Source organism: Polyodon spathula, chromosome 18 (assembly GCF_017654505.1).
Source record: "Polyodon spathula isolate WHYD16114869_AA chromosome 18, ASM1765450v1, whole genome shotgun sequence".
Taxonomy (NCBI): Eukaryota; Metazoa; Chordata; class Actinopteri; order Acipenseriformes; family Polyodontidae; genus Polyodon; species Polyodon spathula.
This window is the reverse complement of record NC_054551.1, coordinates 28012658-28034193: the sequence shown is the minus strand read 5'-3', so window position 1 is coordinate 28034193 and position 21536 is coordinate 28012658. Positions and strand designations below refer to the sequence as shown.

The 21536-nt window shown below is 38.4% G+C and overlaps 1 protein-coding gene across 1 annotated transcript in view; it reads right to left on the bottom strand.

Annotated features, from left to right (window-relative positions):
* LOC121330719 (tenascin-R-like) overlaps positions 1–21536 on the bottom strand; it is a 100056-nt gene that overhangs the window by 21417 nt on the left and 57103 nt on the right. Inside the window, exons 2-6 of the mRNA XM_041277440.1 lie at positions 12119–12681; positions 11291–11767; positions 6849–7112; positions 4502–4617; positions 2864–3014 (exon numbers count right to left, since the gene is read on the bottom strand). Coding sequence (XP_041133374.1) covers positions 2864–3014; positions 4502–4617; positions 6849–7112; positions 11291–11767; positions 12119–12614 — 1504 coding nt within the window. The 5' untranslated portion in view covers positions 12615–12681. The remainder of the gene's footprint in view (positions 1–2863; positions 3015–4501; positions 4618–6848; positions 7113–11290; positions 11768–12118; positions 12682–21536) is intronic.

The window sequence follows — 21536 nt, the reverse complement described above, 5'->3', positions numbered from 1 at the left end:
CTGTGCTTTGGCACCCTCAGTGCTTAGATGCTCCCTGCATCGGAACCCTTGGTGCCCTTGGTGCCTCGATGCTTCGCCGCCCTCTGTGCCCCAGATCCTCAGTGCCGCAGTGCTTTGGCACCCTCAGTGCTTAGATGCTCCCTGCATTGATGCCCTCTGTGCTTCGGTGCCTCTGTGTTTTGCCGCCCTAGGTGCCCCCGAGCCTCAGACCCTTGGTACTTTGGTGACCTTGGTGCATAGATGTGTCATACTTCGGTGACCTTAGTACCTCAGGGCCTTAGTGCATCGGTGTTTAGCCCGGCACATCAAGATGTCAAAATTCCACCCTTGCACATCCTGTAGAGTGATGCTTCCCCCACAAGACAAACGTCTCCTTTGTGTCAGGTGCCTGGGTAGACAGCACGCCTTAGGAGACAAGACGTTCTTCTCAATCTGCGCAATGTCCCAGCCACGGACCCTGCACAGGAGGCTCGCAGAGTTTACGGGTGCAACTTCTTCCACCAGTTCAGCTGAGTGCTCTTCAGCATTGGGAGCATTGGGAGCCCCGTCCTCCACATTGTCCACCTGCTTTTGAGCCCATCACTTACCATACCCTGCGCACAAGCTCCAGCCCATCGAGCTCACAATCGCTCAAGATCTCATTCGAGACAATCAAAACAGGCAAGGACATCTCCGAACTGAAGAGCCAGATGGCACAGGTTCTGGAGTAACCTGGTCAGGCAGCAGGCTCTCCTCCCTGCTCCTGTCCCAGCTTTACTTCTGGCATCTGCTTCGGAACCGACCCCGCCCTCAGAGTGAGACGTGGCGATGAGCTAGGAGGAATAGGATGCAATTTCAATCACGGATTCCTGGGATGGGGACTCCTTCAGGTCCAAAAGCTAACCCAGGTGATGGGCTCCAGCTCTGAGGTTCCCTGAAAGGCAGTGCCTGAACAGAGCCACACTGTTTTCAGAACGAAGCAACTTTCAACAGAATTCCAGCCGACCGCCATCGCGACCCTGGTGCGAGACCCTTCGGTAGGAGGTTTCTCTAAAGACCCTGCATGTCTTAACGGCCAATGCAGGATAACAGAGGCCCACCTTATAAAGGTGTGTGCAACTGAAGCTCAAGTAACGTGCCTGGCCAACATGGCAGGTCTCCTCATGGTCTACCTGGATGGCATATTACAATCGGTGCCTCTCCCTGAATCAGTAGCTTCAGAGCTGTACTTGGCCTCAAGTACGCTGCTTCAAATTTCAGGCTTCCAAGGGCAAGCCCTGGGCAGAAGCCTGGCAGGCCTTCTACTCAAGGTACTTCCTAGTGCCAAAAAAGGATGGTGGCCTTCACCCCATCCTAGACCTGAGACACCTCAATGGGTTCTTGAGAGAGAGGAGATTTGAAATGGTTATACATCGCCACATCTTTCACTCTGTTCGGTCCGGTAACTGGTTTACCACTGTGGACTTAAAGGATGTGTATTTTCATGTCCCTATTTGTACAGAGCAAAGGAAATATCTCTGCTTCGTTTTTCATGGAAGCATCTTCGAGTTTTCCATGCTGCCATTCGGCCTCTCCTTAGCCCTGCCACACGTTCTTAAAGTGCGTGGATGCCATCCCAGCCCCCTTGTAGCTGCAAGGAATCAAGGTGTTGAATTACCTCTAAGACTGGTTGATTTTCTCCCAGTAGCAGAAGAGAGCAGTGGCCCACACGACAATAGTGAAGGAGAATCTGGCGAGACTGGGTATCACCATCAATGATACCAAAAGCCAATTAATACTGGTGCAATCCCTTCCGGCTACATCCCAAATGCGACAGACACTGTGTGTCTTGCATATGCGCCCTGCATTGGTGGAGGTGAGTGATGACAGACACATCCTGGATTGGGGTGTGGTCTGGGCAGGCACAGGAGTCTACGGGTCCTGGTCGGGTTGCTGGACATCCCTGCACGTAAATGCTCTGGAGCTACGAGCGGTTCAATTTATAAATAATTAAAAGAGCTTTAATTCATAAGTAACACTGATGGAACTGTTAAAAAAAATGTAATCTGTTTTCCTCTACTAACATTGTAAAACATTCCATTTTGAAGTTTACATTAAGTGCATAATTGATTTTCATCATTATGACATTTCATTTTAAATATAGTTTTACTGTAATCCTCTTCATACTCTTGAAATGTTGCTTTACTACAACAAATTATAGAGACTAGGAGGAACAGTTCAGGAAATCACAGTTCAAATCTAACTTAGCTCACCAGTGAAATTAGTTTGGTAGTCTTAACATATCCTATGGTGCACATATGTGCCCTTTACAAAACCCTTCAATTCTGCACATTTCTCAATCTGAATGGCAGTGTTGGTATTGACTGAGGTGCTGTGAAGGGAAGCTCTTATGGAAAGCAATGACACTGTAGTGCCATTGTTCACCACCTTTTGTAAGCACTACATTTACAAAACATCAAACAAGTCAACCATGAAAACTATAATATTTTATATGTGTATACACAAAACTGGTTCTGCCACAACACACAAATCTCAGCAATTTGGACATGGAGCAGGGGGTTTGTGGGTCCATAATCACAGAAAAAAGAGACACAATATCCAAAGAAATATCATCAAAAGGAAAGGATATATATATATATATATATATATATATATATATATATATATATATATATATATATATATATATATATATATATATAAAATTATCATAATAATCGTAGAATTCGTAGAATTGTTTAATAATTATATTCCATAAAATATATAAAATCGAATATTAGAGTATTGGATTACTCTGCACCAGAAATTGAGATAAAATTGTCAAACAAATAGATAAAGATGATTTTTGGGTGAATTTAAACCTTAATCCTAGAGATCTACTCACAGGTTGACACGGTCGCTGACACTGGTGGGCTCCTGGCTTGGTCCTTCAGAGCCACCACACTGACAGTGTACTCTTCTCCTGGCTTTAGGCCTGTCTGGTTGAAAGAGGTAATGGAACTGGGCAGCTGAGCGATCATTCCACCTTCATTGTCCTTAAGAAAAACAAAATAGTTTACTGGGCCTAATAACTACTGGTATTTTGTTGTCGTATATATTGGATGGATTACTTTCAAAGCCCCATACTAATTTTGGACAAAAGTCATAACAGAAGTATTTATCATGCTTTGTAATCCAATTCATGGCCCTGGTGTCGCTGATACAGTATTTTCCAAACACAAAGCAAAAGATTAAGTTAATCCATTTTCAACTGGCTACAATAATCATATTTTAATAACAAGCACCTTAGGGCCTTATTTTCAAAGTGTTTTCTCCATTCTTGTAAATTTTACAAAATGACATACAAAAACACATTGAGAGTGCTACAGAGAACTTGAAATACATAACTTTTTGTTTTGTAAATTTAACAGGTGTTTTACCTGTCTGAATAAATAGGAGTTGATTAAAGACTGGAGTAAACTCTTTGAAAATATAGCCCTTAGTCTCTTATACACAGTACATTACATTGAGATTAGTTTTTTCCTTCAAAGCACAGTCAGTTACCTGCACATTTGAACTTTTAAGAAGACCTTTAAACACACTTCAATATGCAATTCAATAAAAAAGAGACATTTAGTTTCTTCTCAAACTGGCTATCGAATGAGACCAACAGAGTGAAGACCCAGTTGTACTATTGAAAAGCACAACTTGTGTAAAATATTAATTAGGTGACAAAAGCCATTTTCTACAAAAGCTGACAATTTAAACTGAGATATTGGAATATATGTACTAGTGTTGTACTTCAATGCATTTAATCACCTCTGTTAATCTGCAGGCCACCACCTTTAAACTGAAACTGAAGGTTGGCCAGGGTGTCCTGGGCTCACCATGCACCAGCGACCCCTGTAGTCTGGCCGGGCGCCTGTGGGCTTGCCTGCTAGCTGCCTGTCCTCCTGCGCTGTAGCTCCTGGGTGGCTGCATTGTAAATTCGAAGTGTGTAAAGAAGCGGTCGGCTAACGACACACGCTTCGGAGGACAGCGTGTGGGGTGATAGCGGTGAGCTGAGCCTAAATAATAATTGGCCATTTCAAATTGGGAGAAAATAAAAATAATTGGCAATGACTAAATTTATTAAAAAAAAGAAATATACTGAGAGTGTAGGTGGAGAAAGTAGCTGATGAGCTAGTAAGGTGCAAGCAGCAAGGTATAATTTCTTCCTAGTATGTATTTGTGATGATTAATCAATCTTAAATATCTTTAAAATGTCAATGTTGTAGCAATTTCTAAAGATAAAAAGGTTAAGACAATAGTGTAGCGGAGTGGACAAAACTAACAGCACAACTGATGTGATTCCCTTGCTTAATATGTGCATTTTTAAAGCCATTTCTGCTGTTGGAGCATCTTTCAGAGGAAGATTTCTTACATTGCTAAAAAATTTACAATATTTATTTTCATGATCATGCTTTTTTATGGTGAAGAATGACAGGTTTCTCTCAAGTTTGTTTCATGTAAATGCTGGTTATACCACCTTAGTAATCCTTACCTTTGGAATGAAGCTGATTTCCCAGCCATCAAACAAGTAGGAGAATGGCTCCCACTGCACCTCTACCGATGTCTCAGTAATAGATTTGAAAAGTAAACCCTCTGGAGTGGAGAGATCTGTAAGGCAACAGGAGATATAGTATCGCTCTCCATCTGCTATCTTTTCTATCAATCAACATCTCAGCGGCAAGACCCATCAAACTCCCTCGGGATAAATGTAGGCAGCTAGCAATAGTACGATTTCTAACCAAGTGTTTTTATACTCTAGTTGTTCTGGTCTTTCAGATTGACTGCTTCTAAATGGACCACTAAGTCACTGGCTACTTGTGACCTACTTGGTAATACAGTACTCATGCTTTAGATTCAGCCATCAGTATCCTGATCTGACTCTAAATGCTATAAATAAGCGGAGACTTTTTTTTTTTATGTATAACGTATATTTTCATGAACAGGCAATTGAGAAGCATGCTTAAAGTTTAAGCATTTTGGAAAAAGAATTATGTCCATAATATTTGCTTGCTCAACAGTGCTTAGGAAAGTATATTTCTAAGAAACTCACTTTACTGCTGTATTGGAGACAAATTTACCATTAAATTAATTCTTAATGTTGCATATATCTAAGAGATATATACACACACACACATTCTAATTGCAATTTTGTAAGGAGGGGTTTCTTTGGTTTCCATGGTCACCCCAATGCCTATGCTCCCCCTAAAATTATCTACTGTATTTCACCTTCTATTAAACATCACCTTTTTGCCTTTGAGTTCCAAGATTAACCACAAGGTAAAATGCTTGCTACTTTGCCAGAAATCTGCTGAATCTCTTTATTTCTGCCAGATGGGCATCTTGGACCCGAGGCAAGTGCTCTTCAGTGCGAGTTCCCTCCCTCAACAGTCCACAATCCGCAGTGTAACATATTTATTCTACCTGATTTTGGAGGCATGGAGTTGAACTTCTAATGTAATTAGAATTATTATAATTATTTCCCAATTAGCTGCATCTTAACAAAGGTGGCTGATGACTATAATATAGGCTGACAGCAATGTGCAATTGACAATATGTCCATCTGGCCAATAAGGGCCCATATGATTGCTTGTAGTTAAGTGGACATTTTAATTTCATTACATCAAATTTTCCAAAGCTCAGTTTAGAAAAGCATGCCTAAAGCCTGACTGCATGCCAGGGTATCTGGCTGGTGCTTCTTATACCAGATAGCAGATGTCTCCTGCCTCCTAGGTGGCAGACCTTTCTGTCATTGAGGAAGACTGCACTGTCACAGATCATTTGTTTGACATTTTACTGTATTATGACCTTGCTCCAATACCATTGCATTATTTTTGTTTCTGTGACTTTCAAAAATGAATTCTGTTGTCTGTTATGCGATAAAAAATAAATAAAAAATAAAAAAAAGTTATGCATTAGAAGCAGGGTGAGGTAGCCTATAGAATATATTGTATTTCTTACATGAGAGGACACAAACCCTTCTGCACCGTTATCCAAAAATAAGCATTGACAGCCCTGAATTAGTCATTCAAATCTAGGAGCAGTGCCAACTGTGGGCCCAACTGCCATTCTGTTTGCAAGGGGAAAAACAAGGTTAATATTATAAAATGGCCAAGAAACAACATAGGGGCAGGTAAGAACAATTCAATTAACACTGGGTTTCTGCTTAGTAGTTTTATATGTCCTTTCTGAAGGAAATGGGGGCAAACCTGATATAAACAGAATGAAAATTGGGCCCAATAACTGCATTCCTACAGTCAAACTAGACAGAAAACACACTGAATTAACTACCTTGAAAATATTTTATAACCCACTTTGTTTAGTTTGTTTGTATTTAGTTAAGTTAATAAAGTCTGCTTTCCCATTCAAAATGAATACCTCAATATTATAGTACAGTGTAAGATCTGTATTTGTCATGCGTGCACTACTAGTTTCCAACAATACTAGCAGGTTTGAAGGATCACACTTATCAACATGGTCCCTGTGGAAATGCTGCATTCTGCTGTTTTTGTTGGTATCTCAAAGATGAAGACCCTCCTTGGGACGAATAGTGGCTATTGTGTAATGTTAATGCAACAATACAATAAACGATGGTAGCCACAACGTCTGTACAGTGTATGCATTATCAGGTGGTGAATGGGTTTTTCTTAGCCCTTGACTAATAAATAAGAAGTTTACTGTAGATAACTCACATATTCAATTTGCAAATGTAGTGTAACACAATAACAGTGAACATAGTGTTCTAATTGCCATTGAACACAATGGACCAGGGTTTGTTTTATGGTACATCACTAGCAATGACCTCAGCAGTGACAATACAGCATACAAACAACTCTGCTTACATGTGGAGACTTGGGCGTTGACTGGCACACTAAGCGACTTGTTGAGAATAGCGTAGACATTGACGTTGTATTCAATGCCAGGCTCCAGCTCCCTGATGGTGGAGCTTGTCCAGTTTCCTGGCACACTCAGCTCCAGCTGGGCACCCCCAGGGCTAGTTGGCACATAGGTGATGAGGTACTCTGTCACCACGAGGGGGCCTTCCCACTGCAGATCAATGGTCCGTTCAGTGACTCCCGCCACATGGAGCTTTATAGGTGGAGTGACTACAAGAAGAGAGGCATTTGTTTATGTAATAGATCAATTTCACAAGATGTCTCAACACCTACTTTTTTTAAAAAGTATTTGGCAGACAAGCAATCTATCACAGCACTAATTTTTTTTTCCGGATAGCTAATCAAGCTGCTTCAGACAAACATGTAAATACAAAGACAAATAAGATTAAGTCCATTCAAAGGTTAGAAACCTTTGTATGGGCTAACACAGCTCTGAAGAATATATGTAACTGGTGGACACAATGAATCAGATCTGGAAATACAGTTACAGGCTTCTATATATTTTATAGTTTTTAAATCAGCTTTCCTTTTGCTTGTCACAATAACACATCAGTGTTTTACTTTTCCAAAAAATAGTCAATTATCATTACAAGTAGATAACCCAAAATTCCTCATAAAGGGGGAAAGAAAAATTCAAACTGGTACCGTAGATTGATAGCCGGGCCGTATATACAACATAGGGTTTAATTACAAACACCTGACAATTGTTTTATATAAGTTACCTCCCAATGTATATATATATATATAGGTGTATATATATATATATATATATATATATATATATATATATATATATATATATATATATATATATATATATATATATATAGTGGTTTGCAGAAGTATTCACCCCCCTGCAAAGTTTTCACATTTTGTTGCCACCTGAACGTACTCCATGATGCTTTCAAATTAGACTGTAAATGTAGAATCTACACAAACTACTCCACGTTGATAAAGTTAAAAAAAAATGCATATAGAATATAAATAAGTAAGATTTACAAAGAAAAACAGATTCATCTCAGTTGCATAATATTCAGCTCCTTTGCTACTGCAGCCCTAAATCAGCTCAGGTGCAAATTATTTGTTTGAAAGGTCACAAAATTAGTGAAATGGTTTTAGCCTGTGTGTACTCAAAGTGGTTTAACTTGTAGATAATTTCCCTCAGGTATATAAAGACTTTCAAGCTGTAACTCACATAGAGATTCAACAAAGCAACTATGAAAACCAAGGAGCATTCAAAACAAGTCAGGGATAAAGTGGTAGAGAGGCACAGAGCAGGAGAAGGGTACAATAAAATTTCAAAGGCTCTGATTATCCCTCTCAGCACAGTGAAGTCCATCATTAAGAAGTGGCAGATACATCATACCACTCAAACACTACCCAGATCAGGTCGCCCTCCCAAACTGAACAGCCAGGCAAGCATGAAACTGATTCGGGATGTCACTCTGAAGCCAAAAATGACCTTGAGAGATCTGCAAAGTTCTGTGTCTGAGATGGGAGTCAGTGTTCACACATCAACAATAAACCAGTCCCTACACAAAGCTGGCCCCTATGGTTGGGTGGTGAGAAAGAAGCCATTACTCAAAAAGCTTCATCTTAAAGTGCGTATGGAGTTTGCAAAAATGCAAGATGATACTGCAGACGTGTGGAAAAAGGTTTTGTGGTCAGAAGAGTCAAAAGTTTTACTTTTCGGTCTAAATTCCAAGCGTAACGTCTGGTGCAAGCCCAACACTGCACATCACCTAGTCAACACCATCCCAACTGTCAAGTATGGTGGTGGCAGCATTATGTTATGGTGATGCTTCTTTTCAGCAGGGACTGGGAAGCTTGTCAGGATAGAGGGGAGAATGGATGGTGCAAAGTACAGGTGAATCCTTGAGGAAAACCTGTTTGAGTCAGCCAAAACTCTGAAACTGGGGAGGAAACTTACATTTCAGCAGGACAATGACTCGAAGCACAAAGCCAAAGCCACACTGGAGTGGTTGAACAAGAAGAGAATTAATGTTCTTGAGTGGCCCAGTCAAAGTCCTGACTTGAATCCAATCGAAAATTTATGGCGAGACTTGAAGATTGCAGTCCATCGACGATCCTCAACAAACTTATCAGAACTGGAGCAATTTTCCTGTGAAGAATGGGCTAAATTTTCCACCTCTTATTGTGCAAAGCTAGTAGAGACCTATCCAAAAAAACCCATAGCAGTAATTGCTGCAAAAGGTTCTTCTACCAAGTACTGACTTAAGGGGCTGAACACTTATGCAACCAGTAAATTTCATTTTGTACATTTTCTTTGCATGTTTTGCTGACATTTAACCTACTCCTCATATAACAACGTTTAGCCACCACAGCTTTGAATAATAATAAAAAAAAAAAAGTTTGTTTGAAAAATTTTGCATAAATTATTTGTAATTCAACAAAATGTGACATTATTGGTAGGGGGTGAATACTTCTGCAAACCAGTGTATATATTGGCTTATGTACCTGTTGTAAACACATCTACCTATTCAGCTTGTTCTGTTTCATACTGTTGCGTATTGTTTTCTGTAGTAATTAATATTGCAAATGATTGAATGTTTTCTGAATGTATACTTTTATGAACTTGAAGACTGTTATATACTTTTTCTAAAGCCCACAGCAATCTAGAAGAGTTTCATAAATATCAGACTGTTTTATAGTAAGGATAACTGAAGAGTTCATTATTTGTGATCTGGACCCAGTGTCCCTGTCACAGTGTCACTAAACAACACAAGAAGACAGCACCGGGGGGAAAACAAAAGTCTAAAAAAGGGATGTCCGTTTTGTAAAAGTCAGATTCACTCATTTGCTGCGAAAGGGGGATAATGAAGTGCATTTTTTTTAATTTATTTAATAATAACAGTAAACAATATGTTACCATTGATAACAACCCACTTTTTTTTTTCTTTCAGATATTCATATCTTGCTTTACAACTGTTGTAAACCTATGGTGAAATAGTACATTAAACAGGTGTCTGGTACATGGCAAGAAAAGTATTTCAGTATTTCAAAAATTATTTGAGCAGTATCGTCCATAATCTTTACAGATATTTGTTTGTGCTCCTTAGTCGGTATGGGCCTAAAAGATAGCTACCTGGGGCAATAGAACTATTACTAGCTATGCCACATGAGATAAGGGAAATGATTCTCAAGCAGATGCATGCACACCAATATATTGAGCTGCACTGTTATTTTAATTGCCTTTATTGAAGTATATTCAGTGAGCTTGCTTGAAGACCATCCCTTCGAGGTTCAAGTCCAATGTATGCTGCAATTAAATAAAAATAAAAAAAATGTATTCTATTCTATTAGGAAGCTAAAAAAAAAAAAAAAAACAGGCAAGGTGCCATAGTGACAGCTAGCAGAATGCCTGTAAGACTACCCATCTTCTTTTCATTTTTTGTCTTCCAATAAAATGTTTACACAGAAACTAATAACACCATGTCCCCATATAATTGGCATCACTAACCAGTCTCCTTATTTAAACCCTGAAGTATTCCTTATCAATGTTTGCAAGCACTGATTGCACCTGTGTCTACCCAACCTTTGTAACAGACGTTCACCCTGTTTCCTTAAGTAAGCAAATCATACTCCAAAACAGAACTATAATCCCATGTGTAGAAAATGTATCGCACAGAAAGCAAAATGTATTTTCCTCCAGCAGGGCACACATCACACTCCCAGTCAAAAAACCCTCGACACAGCTTGCCTGCGACCTATTAGCTGTAGTATTAGTATTAACACACGTTATCCCAATAACCTTTCTTTCTCCTGGCTGACTTTATTTTAACTGAAATGCAATACATGTTACCAGCTTCACCAGAAACACATTCCAAATATGTTAGAGAGCCTTGGTGGGTTTGCAATTTAGGCATTTTCCTGTCAAGAAATCTACAGGAACCAAAAGAAAATACTCCTTTAGCGATGACAGCTGCCTAGAGTCATACAACAGCATAGCACTCCCAAAAGCTGTCATCACAGGGAGCTTCCTAAATCTGTCAACGGGTTGATTTAAGAGTTGATTCTCAAGTTGTCATGAGCTGTAATTATACCTGCATATGCCAAAAATTATTATCCACAACAAGGAATGGGGTAAATAAGTATGTATTCCCGTAAATGGGCACCAATTTTACAGAATTTATTACAGACCTCATTACAAACCTACATTTTCTCCTGTTGTGTAAAACAAGCCTTCAAGATGAACTCACATATAATCTTTTTGTTCACCAAATTATTTGTTTTCCACAACTGGGAGTCTGTGCCTTCCAGGCAGCCATTTTACAGTAGTTACCATTTTAATAGGGCACTGCTTACGTAACAAAGCTGATAAAAATGCTGTATACCTGTAATTTGATCATATTGAATACAAATCGTACCTGATGAGCAATCGTCGCCTACATAACCTTCCTCACAAGTACAGATGCCCTGCTTGCAGCTTCCTTTCTGGCTACAGTCATTAAGACAAATCAGCTGCGAACAGTCTTCACCCACGCTGCCCTGCTGGCACTGGCAGGTCCCGTTGACACAGGTGCTCCGGTCAGAGCAGTTGTTGAGACAGCGGGCTTCAGAGCAGTCCTCCCCAGTGTAGGCCTCCTCACAGACACACTCTCCATCAATGCAGAGCCCTCTGTCGCTACAGTCTCCTGGACAACGCATCTCAGAGCAGTCATCCCCCATGAAATCTCCATCACAGACACACTCCCCCTCCAGACATAACCCCCGGCCCGAGCAGTCTCCTGCGCATCGCGACTCAGAGCAGTTCTTGCCGGTCCAGCCCTCCTCACAAATGCAGCCGCAGATATCCATGCTGAAGTTGCCGTGCCCTCCACAGTGTGGGACATAATCCAGTAGACCTGTAGTGGAATAGAAACCAATATGCTCTTATTAATTTGTGGTCTTGACATTTAAAGAGGTTCTATTTCTCTTTTGTTTCAACCAGGTCCAAAATTTGTATTTATTTATATCCGTAGCTTTCTATAAAGAAGACCGATTGTGTCTCTGGTATTATTTTGTGCATGCAACGTTACAAACTTATAATAAAAAAAGATAATAGTATGGTTCTGTGGGCCTGGTGGTAACTGTTGGACTTTAACTTTTATTCTTGTAATCTTCCTGAAAATGTTTCACACATATTTAGACATTGACATGGATGAGTAATGCATATTATTGGTGCTTATACAAAACCCCTTAAACTCATGACATACCTGTTGCTGCACTCTCTCCACAGCAATTGGAGCTGCAATGCTGCCTCAGCAAGGACACCTCCCTTTCAAGCACCTCGATGCGGATGGCCAGGTCCTGCATGGTGGATGAGCTAGGGCATGCACAGGCCTGCTTGGGGATGTTGATTCGGTGGGTGAAGGTGACCTGGCTCTCCATGTCTGCTGTCTGCTCGGTGTACTGTGAGACCCCTTCCTGCTCCTCCACCTTCACCACACTGCTTGGGGAAGACTCCAGGTTGACAGCACAGAGCGACTCCAGGGGAACGTTGATGTTGTACACGTGGTTGAAGACCACTGGCTTCTCCTTCAAGCTCTGGTTGACAAAACGACCCTCAGCTTCAGTTGTGTCCTTCTTTACTCTGATGGTCTTCACAATCTGCCCTCCTTCCTTGTGACCTGCAAGGACTCCCACAATAGCCACAGCAATGCTTAGGAGCAGACTCCTCAAAACTGCCATGCTGCTGTCATTACACGCCATCAGCTCAAGGCTGAGGTGCACTTTCTGGAATCCAAAGATAAGCCTGTGAACGTGTCTTTGATGCGTTCTAAAAGAAAGAAAAAAACAAGGGGTAATAAACACACAAAACCTATACAACTGTTAAGCTGCAGAATGAAATGTTATGTTAGACTGTGCTTTATTTGAATTCTGCAGATCCTACAGAAATATTATGTTCGCAGTACATCAAAGTTAGGACAGACACCCAAATAATATTTAGTGAACTATACAGTTCAGGGAGACAAGGACTAAAAAAGGTACTCTATTATTATTATTATTATTATTATTATTATTATTATTATTGTTAAGGTACTCAAGTGTAAATCAAGGTGGCTCACCAACAACCTCAGGACAGAAAACTAAACTCAAACATGCTGTTTGCTGTTTTATATTTTAATTGTACTTTATTGTGTGCTATATTTGTTATAACTTGTTTCAATCACTGGAAATTGCTGCCTGCACAGTATCGACAGATTTTTCCTGGTAAAACGAATTTAAATAGATATAATAAATACATATGTGCTGATACCACTGTTTTTCAGAGAGTTTGTGTACTTCTGTAACTGAGTTATTGCACCAGATAAGAGAAGCTCCTAAGCTGCTATTTGATCTCTAGTGCCCTGAAATTGATTTGTGGACAGCGAGGAGCTGTGATAAGAATACAATGCGTTTCCACATTTCAGTTAAACTGTTTCTGTGATGGCTAGGGCATCACACGGACAAACCACACAGACAAACCGCTGAATAGGAATCAAGCACTGAAAAGCAGTAACTGTGTGGGAGGATACTGCAGCTGCTCAATACCCAAATCACTCACTACACACACCAGCAAGAGTGTTTGAAGGTACTGTATGGGATGCAATTTGTAAGCTTTAATTTGAATGGGATCTCTAATTCCAATTAAAAGAGTTAGTGTGTATTTGAGGTTATTATTTTTGATAGCTCCTTCCCCTGACTCAAGAAAATTAAGCAAAGGGAGGCTGTCATGCTCTTAGACTCACGTGTTGCAGTTTTATTGAGACAAAGTCAAAAGTGGATGTTACCAAAGTTCGACGTGGGTAAGACTGTGCTACAACAGCTAACAGTCCATCTTTAGCAGCAATAACAACAACGACAACAAAAACAAAGTAAAATAAAAGAGAAATCTGAGGAAAGGCCAGATCTGGGTGCACAAATTGGCCTCTCTGTTGCCCAGAGTTCTTCTTCATCAATTCAAGACCATATCATTAAGAGGCTGAGCCATGTTTCTGCACTGTCTGCTGGGTCTGTTGTAAGCAATTCAGATGGCCATTGTTGACACAGTAGGCGCTTTCATCAGTTAAAGATGCATTTTTTGGGGATGGGAGGCAGTGCTCAATTAGTAGGTCTGGATCACACTGATGAGCCTCAGGAGCAGTTCAGCTGGGGGGCTGCGTTTCCAAGCTCCCAACGTCTCGCTGCATTGTTTCATTCCAGTGCAGTAGTTCTTAGTGTCTTCAGATAGAATTACTCTTAGCACACATCATCCCTAAACTCCATTGCTAGGAGAATTGATACAAACCACAATTACAGTTACTATGTAACTACACACAATTACAGTGCATTTACAGTGTAGTTAGAGACATTACCAGTTAAGCTAAGGATTAAAATCAGTATAATCATGATGAATGTAACTTTGTGTTGTGGCCTGTTTTTCATTGGGTCAAAAACTCTTACAGATAAGTTACGTTTTAAAACAAAACCCTTTGTCTTTCATTGTACCTATAAATCCTTACATAATCAGAAGTACATATAACACTTTCCAATAAATACCTCTTCATGATTCTGAATCAACGGAAGTCAGCATAAATCACACATGATTTATGGAAACCTGAGGAAAATGAACATGTATCTGGGGAAAGTCATTCTCATCTATATGGATTCACATGACAGGTCCTAGTAAGACCTTGACTGTAATGAAAGGTAATTTTGAAAAATAAAATTTCCTAAAATAGCTTTCTTTATAGTTACAGTATGCTACAAATCCCATTTCTAAATACAAATGTCATGATATAGAAAAATAGAGAGGTGTTAATTTGTTATAAATATATGATTTATAAAAAGTAGAGTTATATAGTTATTGAATGGTACAGCTTGATTGACAGTTACTAAACCTATAGAAAGAAATGGATGGAAAGTAATTTACATAAAATCTAGATGATGTAAGTGATCCACCTCATGCTTTATATAAAAAAAAAATCAGATATTCTATAACACTGTTTTTTTTAACACATTTATTGAGCCTAAGAGAGGAAGTGGATTTCACCTTGGTACAAACACAATATTTAACATCAAGGGAGGCAACTCAATTTGTCCTCAGCCTTGACAGCGATTGCAGTTTTCACCTTCATCCACAGTGTGTGTATACACTAGCATGATTGACTCTTGTGTGCCACTTGAATTGCCTTTGTTCAGTGGTGTTGTGTGTTCATCCTCAAGAAATGTTAATAAATGATATCTATTCCATATCCATTTCTTTTACTGTTTTATTTTTTTGTGTGCTTTTGGAATTTTGGATTTTGTAACTAAACTTGGTGACAGTGTACACTGCAAAAAGGTGATGCATTATTTATAACTATCTGTGCTTGTTCTAAGTGGTTAGCACAAACACTACCGATGACTTGCGGAAGATAAAACCGCAGAGCGACCTTCTTTTACCTTAACATTTCCCATGTGTAATCTTTAACCCAGCTACTCCAAACACTGCGGTCACCCCTCTTAAATGTGTGTGTCATTTTATGTGTATACCATTACCATACACTCATAAACGTGTATCAGCTTCATGCTCTTGTAGCACTGTGTCCATGTCATGTTTCATTAGTTAGTTACTTCAAGAGCTCCAGTTAACATGGCATGTGGTTCTTGTCACTTACAAATTACACAGCTCCCATCGTTCCACTGGCAATTTTCTGAGGATTATAATCAAAGGAAGAAACATAAAAAAAAAAAATCTTCATTATCAGTGAAAAGTGTGTGTTATGTGCTTTAAGTGCTGTTCAGGGTGGATTCTGATTTGAGTTCTCTGTAATACAAATGCTTGCTATTTGAGTTATGTGACAGAAAGAAAAACGCACGCTTGGCAGGTACTAAAGTAAAAAGCCATTAACTTGCACACCCTTCATCCCTGCATGAGGCTAATCAGACAGAGCTGTGGAAGTTGAACTGTAGATTTCCATCGTGGGCGAGACAAGTGGAAGGAGGGGTTTTGTTGATGATTCATCCATTTCCTTATGTCTATTTGATAGCACACAATTAATGCACTATGTAGACAACCTAAATGTGAACAATAATAAAATTGCATGTTTCTTCGTATTCCTGCTATGTTATTATTTTTACTTTCAATTTATAACTATAAGTGTTTCCAACTCCCTTGGATCTGAGCCCAGTTATCTCAATAATCACTAGAAAAGAAAACTGCCTTTCTTTTTGGTTAGTGATAAATATAACAAGGGCTCTATGACCAGTGAAAAAAATGATAGAAAAATAATACTTGGTGAATAGCAGCGAATATAGTCTTTAAAAAGCTTGTGGCTTCTTATTTGAGGCCCATGTTGAAAACAAATGGATAAAGAGGTCTTGCCATACTTGATTGAGATCACAAAGCTTGCAGCATTGCTAACTGAAATGTTATCTACAGACAGACATCAACGCTGGGAAGTGAATCCGCGACCTCTATTTGCAGTAGGTTAATGCACAAACATCTTGGCATGCTGGCTATGTTATCACACCGTTTTTGTTTGCATGAGCTACCCAGGTTGTAAATTCTAATGTGTAGCTTCAAATTAATACTAATGTGCAGGCCTTCATTATCTTGTCTATCTGGATCACTGGACAATGCTCTCCTCCCCCACCTGTGATCATGCAATAAAAAACAATGTTATTCTTAGCCTGTTCATCTCTTTGAGACTAAATGCAACAATAAATAGCCAACTGCTTACACGTGTGCAATGCAATGTACCTATAACAGGAGTGACTCATACAAATTCCTCTAATGTTTACCTTGCTTTACAGCCAGTCACTAAGGTCCTTCCTTACTCAAAGCTTTTTCTTTTTTCTGCTAGTATCCAGATAGCATGCAGAATACATTGGCAGGAGAAAGATTAAGCAGTCCCTGAGTTCTTTCAATTGTGAATAACAACATAAAAGGAAAATCTGAAATTTAAAACACAATGTATTTATCCTGGGATATCATCTCTAAAAATAAACAACTAACTAAAATATCCGTGAACTAATTCCAAAATGCTCTTTGCTAGAAGAGCATATTGGAATCAAGCATGTCCAGGGACCCATGTAGTTACCCCAGTTTTTTGCCACTTTCATCACAACATATACTTTCCTGTAAATTTGTATTTATTTGATTATAAAATCTTGTAATTTTGCCTAATGAATAAATGTCCAATTCTCAAAAAAATGTAACTGTAGATTAAAATGAGAACAGCTATGTGAACCATTGTTACTTTTTTTTTAATGTGGTTAAAGTAGATTACTTTTTTTTTGTTGAAAGGCCATGGTTCTTAAAAGGCAATGTATCTCTTATCCTGCCTTTTAATAAGGCATTGTCTGAAAGTGAACAACTTAATTTAGATGCTACAGTCCCGTCTTGGTCAACTCCATGCTACTGTGCTTTGTGTGAGATTGTATTTTATATTGGTCTTCATCATGGTTTCATTCATTCCCTGCACACAATTTTCTGGTTTTAGCTCTCTGTTTTATTCCCAGATGATTAACCCTTTCTTTAGCTTCTTTTGACACATCTTACTTAACAAGCTTGGAGAGGCAACCAATCAAGTTTTGCTGATCTGTTCAACGCGTGAAGATGGATTTTTATGTTAGTAATGAAGAACCAGCTTGTTAATAAATTCTATAAATGAACACACAAATTATTCTGCTTGATAACACTTGGTCTCAATACAGCTTATTACAGCAACTTTTAACAATGACTTGTTACTTAGGACCATGTGGCCTTTTTACAAGGGATGTGAAAAAATACTGCAATTAAAGAACCCTCATTATTTTTCTTCCTCCCCAACATTTTTATTTCATTTCCTCTGTTTTCAATTTTCTAATATATTTCTTTAAGACAATGGCTGTTAATATACCAGCTTGTCATAATTATCAAAATCCTACAAGGTTTAAAATTCACATTTATTTATTTATTTATTTTTTAATGAAGAGCACATCTGTGCTACAATCCCTATTCCGTCTAACTAAAGGCTTGACACAGGAATTTATACCAAAAGCCCATGAAGTATTTATCCCCTTCCTTTGAAAGGCATACAGCCCTTTCTATCTCTGTCTGACAGATTGTATTGCATCTAAGTTGCCTTGACTGACAGGTATTGTTCAGCAATTCATGGAAATATTAAAGTCCTTTCTGTGCCACAATGTACAATAACAGTATACAAAATGCTTAAGACAAATATCCTAAACAGTTTTTATATTAGTGTTTATATTCAATCTAAAACCAAAAGTGTGCTAACTAGCCCTTGACTGCCTGCCTCAAGTGTAGATATACAGTATAGATATACAGTGGTATGTATAGTTACCCAGAAAGTATAGCACGTATAGTAAATCATTATTTATAGTATGTAAATCACAATGAAAACATTATGGAAAGACATGGTAAAGGTTAGCTTATAAAGTTTTACAAAAACGCATCATATTATGTCCTACTATTCACACATGAAAGTCACATGCAAATATTCTGCAAACCCACAACGTAAATGGGAAAGTGCAGTATTTTGCAATATATTTTCAGTCAGAATACATTTGGAATCAGGGGTGTTGCAAAGAATAATGTGGGAATACAAGTATTACTGAACAGTATATTAGCAAACGATAATAATACACTTTGATTTGTTGAGAGTGAATATACTGTATGACCAATACTAAAGCAAGGCTGGTCTGCTCATTATGGGGACCAACATCTGCCAGAAACATCCAGTGCTAGCAGTCATACAAAATAGCTTGACAATGTTGTCTGAGAAACATATTTCAAAGGACAAAACATAGTTCTACTTACAGTATGAAGATTATTATTATTATTATTATTATTATACAAGGAATCTGGCTGCAATGCCCAATACTTAACACCCAACATCACTTCCTAACGCACCTGCTTCCAAGATCTGACAAGAATATACCTCCTTCCCATAGACAGGTGTGCTCGAATTGGTCTGAATTCTCTCCCAAAACTTGAGTTGATAGACAACTGGAATTGGGGGAAAAAGGAGACGTTTCCACGCTTTTCTGAGTTACCCAAGTTATCCCATGGGTTGGGTAGGAAATACTGGCAAGTTAAAGGTCAAGATGTGCAGACAGTATTACAATCAAATTGTCAATGATTTAAAAGATAAATTCATCTAGATATTCTTTCGCATTTGTTTCATGCTGTACATATAACTCTGACAGACTGGTATGCAGAACTGGGAAAGAAGTAGATGTCAAAGTAGATATGAGAATTTTAGTGATGAAGCCAATTTGCTTGAAAACATTAAAAGTAGACCGGTCATTTCCATCAAAGGATTTAAAAAATCTGAAATTGATCTGATGTGATCACGGTAAACTGTGCCTGCTACTGTAGTAAGACTGTTCTTTTTTATGTTAAGCATTTTTAATTTTTTTTTTTATTACAAGGGTTTAATTAAGTAACGGCCAAAATTGTTGATGCCAGGCTTGTTAGAAAGTCTGTAAGAAAATGGTTGATTGTTATTGTCGATACAACTATTACAGAAGGCACTCACTGTGCAGGTACCCCCTTCTTGCCTCAGGACAGACTGAGGAGTGAAATCGGACCAGAGAATTCGGGTTCCTGTCCGAATTGGGAGCCAACTTGAGTAATTTAAAAACATGGAAACAGAGGCTTGGGGGCAACTCGAGCATGTATGCTGTTCATGGAAACATTGTATTAGAACCCTAGGTGCTAATAAATTGTTTCCACTAGTTGTTTCATCTTTGAAGTCTGCACTATTAATGTTTTGCCCACCACTGCCTACGGAAATGAATAATGGTGTAATTTATCAATAGACACAAAAGGAGTTGGTCAGAGATCATTGTCGCTAGGCATGGTTTACTGTGGATTTTGACAACAATTCATCATTGTACAAGCTATTTATTACAATCCTAATCATGCATGGCACACGCAGAGATGGTAATCCCCATCAATTAGCGACTTGTTATCTCTTGTACTGTCCATATGCAGTTTCTTTGATACAATACATACTCTAAGCATTTAGTAAGAAACATAAAATATGCTAAACAAATATCCTTATAGCCTATAGCACTGAAGCCTTATGCTGTGGCTTCAGCTCCTGCAACCTCCTATAAAATTCTAGAGTAGTAAAAAAAGAGGAAATCTTTGATCAATGTAATGCAAAAAATGTGCAAAGAGTCTGGAAGGATGTCCCAGGTCCTAAATGTGCAAAAAATAGGACATATTTACATGAGAGCTAAGTCAAACATCCCAAGGTGTAAAAAAGCATTGAAAGTGTTAATGAACAGGCTGCCTGGTTTAAAGCACAATTAGCTTTCTGCTTTCATTGAACGTATGAAAGACTTAATCGCGATTGCTTTGATATTTTTATTAACATATTCCTGGTCATAAATCAGTTTTGAGCAGTTATTTTTGCTTCACATCGGTTTTGAATTGGGTCTTTTCATCAAAATGTCTTCTAAATTCACAACATCGGCACACACATTTCATGATTTAATTATATTGCTTCCATACCAACTATTTACAATAATTGCTAAGCACTCACAGTCTGTACCATTTCCATTTGTTTTTATTTATGTGACTACAGCCACATAACCAATGAATCTACTGTGTCACATTCCAGGCAAATAACCAAATACTTATGCTTGGTAAATTAATAGGGAACTAAAGCCTAGAAAGGGACCAATATGTGTGAATTCAATTACTACTTTCACAGTTGCTCTGCACTAAATATACAAAAGTGACAAAAGTACATCAACCTAGACACATCGCAGGCATTGGATATGCCGGTAATGTTGTCCAAGCCATCTTAAAACATGAATTATCTTGATTATGTCTTGATTAATTAATTTGTGCGGCATTTTCTTGTTTTCAAATTCTTGTGATTAAAGTGAAGAACATGTTACGAGTATATCATTATATCATTAAATGTAGTTAATAAAGTTAATCAAAATACCCCATCATTATAATACTACTACTGCTACTACTACTACAAACTACTGTATTTTTACATACTACTAGAAACTACCCTAGGAACAGTGGACGGTCTGCTAATGCAATGACAGATTCTGTCACAGTAGGTGGGTCAGTGCCCATGCCTTTTTGGGGCTCATTTTCTAATCCAACTGGGTTTGGCTCCTTTGTGCCTAAATACACTGCAACCTACTGTACAATTCAACAGTTCATTTTCTTTCTCTACACATCCTGTAATTTGTGAATCCTGTTGTTGTTTTCTTTGTTGAACTATTGGTTTGCTAAAGCTTATTATCTCTGGAGATCCCATTTCATATGTGTTGATGTTACTGATTTATTTCTCCACTTCAGCTATTTATTACCTGTCACGAGAAAGCTATTTTTGAAACACAATATAAGACTTTGAAAAATGCACTTCAAAAGAAAAGAAAAAAAAAACAACAATCGAAGTAGAAACATTCTTTATAAAATGCTTTTATTCAAGCTTAGATTTTCAGCATTGCAGTCCTTAAGCACTGTGTGGTAGTATATTATAATTATGTAATTGAGGGGGATCAGTGGAGATACTATATGGAAAATTATTGCATCCATTTTGTTCTCCTCTTTAGAGTAATGAGAAATACTGAATTATTTAATATAATCACACTTAAGGTAACTGTCAAGCAAGGGCAACGATAGAAATGATTATAGAGTGTCCCGAA